We start from the raw sequence: 7,931 nt of genomic DNA on the forward strand, positions 1-7,931 counted from the left end.
GAAACCCAAGGAAGGGTCGCAATGAGTCGGGGCTGACTTGATGGCACGTAACAACAACAACAGTAGGTTTATTGTCAACGCAGACATTATATTTGAGGATAACAAACTATGAATGTAGTATATATAGCTGTATCTCAGAAATGTAGAAATTTACAGAGATGATACCCTTAGACTGGTTAAAATAGGAAAAAAAAAAAAGGCATTTCCATGGAATGGAAAGTAACAAATTTCATAAATATATAAACTGCTGTTTATATTAACATATGTTAATATAAATAACATAAATATGTGTCTAATTAAAAGGTGGTGCCCAGCTCATCCAGAAGTTGCATCTGTTTGATAAGATGCATTTTGTGATTCATTTATATACTTTGCCACCTCCTTGTGGTAGAGATTAGGCTTGGACTTCATTTGCATTTTAAGCATATATAACCTTGCTTGCTGAAAGCCAAGAAGACTTGAAGCACTTACTGATAAGGATCAAAGACTACAGCCTTCAGTATGTTGTTTCCTCAACATAAAGAAAACAAAAATTCTCACAATTAGACCAGCAAGCAACATCATGATAAATAGAAAAAAGATTGAAATTGTCAAGGATTTAGTTTTACTTGTATCCATAATCAATGCCCATGGAAGAGCAGTCAAGTAATCAAATGACGTACTGCATTGGGGAGATCTGCTGTAAAAGATCTCCTTAAAGTATTAAAAAGTCCTCACTTTGAGGACTAAGGTGCACCTGACCCAAGGCATGGTGTTTTCAGTCTCCTCATATGCATGTGAAAGCTGGACAATGAATAAAGAAGACCAAAAAAGAAGAGATACCTTTGAATTATGGTGTTGGTGAAGAATATTAAACATACTGTAGACTGACAGAAGAATGAACAAATCTATTGTGGAAGACGTACAGCCAGAAGCTCCTTAGAAGTGAGGATGGGAAAACTTCCTCTCACATATTTGGGCATGTGTTCAAAAGGGACAAGTCTCTGGAGAAGGATATCATGCTTGGTAAAGAAGAGGGTCAGTGAAAAAGAGCAAGACCCTCAACAAGATGGGTTGACATAGTGGCTGTAAAAAGTGGCCTCAAATATAGCATGATTATGAGGATGGTGCAGTATTGCCAGTATTTTGTTCTGTTGTCCATAGGGTCACTATGAGTCAGACCCAAGTCGATAGCACCTAATAACCTAACAACGATAACCTTGTCATCATCTAGGTGCTACCTAGAAGCATGCAGGTCATCAGAAACTAATGGAAGCCAGACACATAGAGAGCTGAAAGTAGGCTGATAGAGTTGTGAATGCACTGTGAATAAACATGAAAACACGCATGTGGTTAAGCCACTAAGTATGACTGATTCATTACCATGAAACACAATTCCTTTTCACTCAAAGGATCTCATCCTTCAAATCTGAGTTGAAATACTCTCTTCCTCTGTGCAGACTTCTGACATTCTCCCCAGAAAGAAAATTGTTCCTTCTCTAGTACTTCCATTGCACCAACTTATCTAGCAGCAATGGTGGCACAATGGTTAAGCACTCAACTGCTAAATGAAAGGTTGGCAGTTCAAACCCACTCAGCAGACCCGGTGATCTGCTTCCATTAAGATTACAGGGATCAAAACCCTATAAGGCAGATCTACTCTGTCACATGGGGTCACTATGAGTCAAAATCAACTTGATGGCACCTAATAACATCTGCAACAATGCAATTATTATATGATAGCTACTTGTTTTCATGTAGTTTCCTTTGGGGAAGGAGTTGTTAATTACATCCCATTGGTTCCAACTTATGGCAAATTTGGCAGGTCAGACCCAATCAGGGGCTTCTCCGAAGTCAGGCCTACCAATCTGCTTCAGAAAGGCCACAGTTTTGAAAACCCTATGGAGCAGTTCTACTCTGCACACATGGGGTCCCCATGGTGGGGAGGTAGAGGAAGGATCATTTCTTTTCTTCTTTACATGCCCAGACTTATTGCCTGGTTGGCCCTAAGCAATTATTCCTTGAATGAAGGCACCAACAGTTACTTAAAACTGGTTATCAGAAATTCTTGAAATAGGTCATAAGATGGCCAAACAGCTATTTTAATTTCCATCCATGGCACAGAGAAAGATTTCTTGGGAAGAAACTAGGAAAATGGATTCCGGGGCACTTACCTCTTTTAGAATCATTTGTAGAGATCATTCTAAATTTTTGGTTAAAAATCCCTTCATCTTCTAACACTCTGTAAGTTGGATCAGTGCCAAGAATCAGCCATTTTATGACTGAATTGTAACTAATGGGAAGTAGGATTTATACTTTCTGAGTTTGCTGGTGCTACTTCTATTACTCCTCTCAAGGATTACAATTCTTAAAATGTTTATATGTAGTTAGCATTAAATGTCTGCTTTCTCTTGGACTAAGAAATGACTGTATAGAGGGACAATAAGCTTAATGATGAGGAGAAAGTACAGAAGGAAAGGCGTATGATAATGGGCCAGATATTGCTGAGGGCTGAAGCTGCTGGTGTCTCACATGTGCTTGGTTCACAGGAAGGGGCTTTCTTTTAGGCTACTGCTAACCCATTTAGAAGAAGCCCTGGTGGAGCAAGGATTACATGCTCTGCTGCTAATCTAAAGGTTGGCAGTTTGAACCCACCGGCCTTTCTGTGGGAGAAAAGACCTGGTGATCAGCTAGGATCTGTAAGGATTAAGAAACCCTACAGAACAGTTCTACTCTCTGTCTTATCAGGTTGCTATCAGAATTGATTCTATGGCACAGAACAACAACCACCACCCATTTAGGAAATTACTGGCTCACGGGTGGGTTATTTTTAATTTGTGCCTTTTTTCACTGCTTAAACTTTCACCAGGTTGAAAATGGACTAATTACTTTAGAAACATCCAGGACTTTTGAAAAGTGCACTTTCTTCAATGGATGCATTTTCCCAACTCCACAGTTCCGAAATAACTCACTCAGGGCTAAATTCTGCCCTAATCAGTTCATCTGCTTTCCAGGATTTTTTTCCTGAGGGGTTAGCCTTTTATCTTACTATATTGTTAGCATCAAGCAGGTAGAAAGGAAGCCTTCTTTTGCCAGGGGTAGTTCTACTATTTTTGACACTATTTATAGCTAATCAATCAAATAGTTTATAGTAGAAGAGATTAGGAAACAAATGTGAGTTGTGCTTTCAAAATTTAGAATCAGTCATACTTTTCTTTTAAGAAGTCCTTTTTCCCTTCTGAAGTCAACATTTAACATGTTCTGAAAATCCACTGCAAATTTTTTCAGAGCACAAAGGGGTATGGAGAAGAAATCTAAACTCACGGGATACATTCAAGTGGCTGTCAATATATAGAAATCCATCCCAATAATACTAGCAGAGCCCTAGCACCAGGCTATTTTTTCCAGCTGAAGTTGGTCCAGTCCCATTCTTAGCATATTTTAGCCTAAAAGGAAGAACTCCATTTACTCTTTGCATCTAACCTGCTTCTGTCTGGCAGTGAGCTTTTAGCAGGTGTGGGGCACCTTAAAAAGAAGGCTTGGTAATCTACTTCCAAAAAATCAGCCATTGAAAACTCTATGGAGCTCAGTTCTATTCTGACACTCAAGGGCTAACATTGAGTTGGAATTGAATTGACAGCAACTGGTGGTGGTGGTGGTGGTGGTAGGGCCTTTGATAAGTGCTCACTCCAGGTAAAGCCCATTCAGGTGCTCCTGCTTCTTGGCACCATCTTTGTGCCTCAGTGCAGGGCCTGGAGAACCAAGTTCTTGAACCACTCCTATGCTCCCTGGTGTGTAGGTCACCCCCTTTGTGTACTGATGATGCATGTTCCCCTTTTGTCACAGGAGGACTGTGCCCAGGGTCCAACGATCCTTGCATGGAGAAGCCGTGCCCAGGGGACATGCAGTGTGTTAGTTACGAAGCCAGCAGGAGACCGTTCCTCTGCCAGTGTCCACCAGGGAAGCTTGGAGAGTGCTCAGGTGCAAAGTGGGATGAAATGATGAGTCTAATTTTGTATTCCTTCAGCATGCGCCCTCGTGTAAATTAAACTGTGCAAGCCCTTCAGAAGACATTTCTGTTGGCATGCCACATTTTCCTTCAGAATGGACTAGCTAACTGCCACCCTCAAATTTGCTCGGGATCTGTCAACAGCTATAGCCTGTGCTAAGCAAACATGTAATGACTGTGGACTCCATAGAGAATGGGGAAACCACACATATGCTTTTAATCATATCCCATGGATGTTAAGAGTGTGAAATTATGGAAAATAGGAGACTGTTGGGCAGAGGGGTCAGATTATCTGTGGCATGGCCTTTGATGCTTAGAGGGTTGTACAAATCAATAGCCACAAAACAGAGATCAACAGAAGGTAGAACTGGGCAAATCCTGTTGAACTTCTATAGAGCTCAGCCAAGAGCACCAATTAAGCACAGATTCTCCACTGGAAATGTATCATTAACTGTATGTTTCAGAAGGAGGAGGTGCTCACTTCTTTGTCTTAGAGAAACAAGAAAAAATTATATATTTGTATTATTTCAATCCAAACAATCCTCTGATTCAGGTCTTCAGTCAGTTGCAGTGCTTCATTTCATTCTTGTGTCGTCTACTAATTCCTTCCTCTAAAAAGAATATTGTTCACTTTTGGTCCCAGTAGAATTCTCTTTTTCTTATAGGATGTATTTAAAATATAGGCACACCCCTACCAATTGTAGAATCCAAGAAATACATATTGAGTGATGATAATAATAGTATTTATGGTGGAAATAAAAAAAAATATTATGCTTAGTGTGTGCAAGACACTTTGCCAAGCACTGGGATTCTAGAAATCTATCCTTTGCAAAGAGAAACTCTTTTCTTAAAAAAAAAAAATGGAAGCCTTACACTTTCATAGTTGATTTAAAAATGGAATTGCTCATAAAGTAAAGGAATCACCAGGGTACTTGCCTTTGAGGTCACCTAAGGTTTAGGCTTAGAAGATAATTATGCTGCCCACCCCCCTTGCACACAGCAGGTGGGTGTGTGAAGTGACAATAAAGCCAAGTCTTCTAAATTCAGATCTCCCTTCCTGCCCATCTCCCTTCTCCTTTCTATATAGAAAAGTTTTGATGGTATGTGATTACCATCCAGTTGTTATATTTCCACCCTTTCAACCTTTCACTCTGGGAAGGCAGCTTTTCAGCCATTACTTTGCTTATTAAAACACAAAGTTGGGGGCAGGAGAAAGAGAGTGAACTCAGAATTGTATGATGTGGATATAACTAAATATTTTAGGAAGGAGACCCTTAAAATTAATGGCCAGAATGTTCTAGCACTCTGTGACTAATTTTCTGAATTTCTTTTACATTAGCTGCCTTTTTCCATCATTAGTGCAAATGGCATTAAATTGTTATTTGAGGTTGGGATGCTTGGAGAATGTGGGTATTATTTGAAAATAGGTTTGTTGTCTTTCCTTTTTTATCATGGAATTGAAACTTCTTAAGTGCCCAGGTGATTGGAAAGGGAGCTGGTTAGAGGGGTAGCTTCTAATAGTGCTAATTTTAGAGAGTGAGAGTTGGAAATTTAGTGACACTAATAAAATCCAGGTTATAGAATTTACCAAGTTGCCCTTGGCATGAGAAAACTAAGATCATTATTAATATTATTTTAGCAGCTGACTGGCTAATGATTTTTTCCCTCTGAACTTTGAGTGTGATATGAAGTAGAAAACTAGTTTTTAAGCTAAAATACCTTCCCCTCGACGCCTTCACCAACTTGCCACAGTCTTTAGTCAACTTGCTTGGTAGTTATTGGGTGATGTCATGTGTCTCTGCTTGTTTCTAAATGTTAAAACTATATATGTCTTCTCCTAATGGTCCTTTCAGGGCACACTTCTCTCAGCTTTGCTGGAAACAGTTACATCAAATACCGGCTTTCTGAAAATAGCAAAGAAGAAGACTTTAAGCTAGCTCTACGTCTGCGAACCCTGCAAAGCAATGGGATTATAATGTACACCAGAGCAAATCCCTGCATAATTCTGAAGGTAATTAAAGTGGGTTATCTTTTCTTGCAGTCAGTTCTCATGTTAGTATTTTGGCTCTTGGACTGGGGACTGTTGAAATCATTTTCCCTTTAAGTTCAGAAGACTAGAAGCAGAATTTAGGGGCCACAGGAACAGCAGCAGAACTGGGAAGTATGCCAACACCCCATTTACTGTTTGAACATTCAGTTTCAAAATTGGCTCTTGATAGACTATAGCATCTCCCTCTAGAAAGAGTTCAAGTGCCGCCCTCCTTTGAGCTGTAATCACACAACAGTTCATTATACTGTATCTTCTAATCGATCCCACTATAAGGGTGGTCTTTTAAAAGCATTGGCTGTATCTTCTTCCACCACATGAATCTGCCCCTACTGACTTTTGAAGGCAACTTCTGTCCTTGCTTATAGAGAAGATTGGAGATCTGCCTTTTACATTAGTTGCTTTTGATATACAAGATTCCATATGTCCTAGCATGGCCCAAGGAGCTCAATCTTTAAATATTTTCCATTCTCAGAAGCCCTTCTTTGGGCATCATTTAATTTTCCTAATAAATTTTGTGTAGTGAATTTGTTACATGTGTTCATTCCTATTTAATGAAAGAGAAGATAGAAGTTCATAGAGGTAAGTTACTTACATAAGGTTGCACAGCAAATAAATGGCAAAGCCTGTACTAGTACTCCAGTCTCTCTGATTCCACGCTGTTACCCTGCGTGCTTTCTCACACTCTCAGTCTTACCACTACAGCTCATCTTATCAAAAACCATACTCTGGGCATCTGTGGACCCAAGTCAGCCTCCAAGTATGGGAAGGAGAAGAAGAAAGAAGGAAACATGCTTTAGCTAATGCTTTTTTCACCAGCTTGCTATACCTGCCCATTGTAAGTGCTCTTCAGAAACATACAGTCTGTCAAGTAGGAAGTGCCCAACCAAATGGAAATCTAAAGCAATCTTTTCCTTCCCTGGTTTCTATCAGCAGGCTCAAGTGGAACCATGGTGGGTTGTTCTATCCTTTGTTTCTGATTGTTTGATATGTATATCACATCCAATTTGATTAGGTGGAAGGGCAAATATGTAGGATATTAAATACCAGTAACCTCTCCCAACTATCTTGTAGACTTTTCCTCACCCACTTCTAATATTGTCAGGTATTATTTGGTGGTCAGGTGAGTGAGTAGGGAGTTGAGGTTAAAAAGTTGGCTACTTTTGTAGAGAATCTCCCACGCTCCTTACTTACTCAACTCAAAGAATAATCTCTGTTTTGGAAAGGAAAGCAATGATTTAAAGAGAAAGTAAACTGCACTCTGGATGTAATGTTAGAGAACAATTAATTCAAATAAGATATTCATGATGGAAGAAGAAAATTATAAAAATCTAAGTAATGTCTTTATTTCCTCTTGATCCCCGAAGCAGCCTGCCTTTGGTCAGCAAATCACTTTCTAGTAGTCCTGAGAGGTGGGGTGTCTGTGTTTCTGCTGGGAAGTGCACCAGCCATTCAAAGGTTCTAGTTCCTAGGGGCTTTGCTCAGATTTCACTGACCTTCCTCCCTCCTTCAAGCTCTGTTAGAGCTGCTGACTACAGAGCGTCCTCATGAGGTAAATATTTCTTATCAGCAGATTTCTTATGTTGTTATTATTGTGTACCATCAAGTCACTTCCAACTCATAGAGACCCTATGAGAGAGTAGAACTGCTCCATAGACTTTCTTAGTCTCTAATCTTTATGGGAGTAGGTCGCTAAGTCTTTTCTCCCGTGGAGCTGCTGGTGGGTTCAAACCACCAAATGTTCAGTTATAGCTGAGCACTTAACCATTGTGCCATCATAGCACAAATACTTCCTATTAGCGTATTTCTCATAGAGTGTTAAATTTGAGAGGACAAAAGTATTGAATCTGAATGACTTGATCCTAAAATGTTGTTGTTGTCAAGTGCCGTCGAGTC

General features: G+C 39.8%; 1 protein-coding gene across 1 annotated transcript in view; it reads left to right on the forward strand.

Annotated features, from left to right (window-relative positions):
- The window catches only part of FAT3 (FAT atypical cadherin 3), a 722,716-nt gene that overhangs the window by 673,482 nt on the left and 41,303 nt on the right, over positions 1-7,931 (forward strand). Inside the window, exons 19-20 of the mRNA XM_042780568.1 lie at positions 3,826-3,960; positions 5,842-5,999. Of these exons, the coding sequence (XP_042636502.1) occupies positions 3,826-3,960; positions 5,842-5,999 (293 nt within the window). The remainder of the gene's footprint in view (positions 1-3,825; positions 3,961-5,841; positions 6,000-7,931) is intronic.

This window comes from Orycteropus afer, unplaced genomic scaffold (assembly GCF_000298275.1).
Source record: "Orycteropus afer afer isolate SDZICR_OR568_19922 unplaced genomic scaffold, OryAfe1.0 scaffold00047, whole genome shotgun sequence".
Lineage (NCBI taxonomy): Eukaryota > Metazoa > Chordata > Mammalia > Tubulidentata > Orycteropodidae > Orycteropus > Orycteropus afer.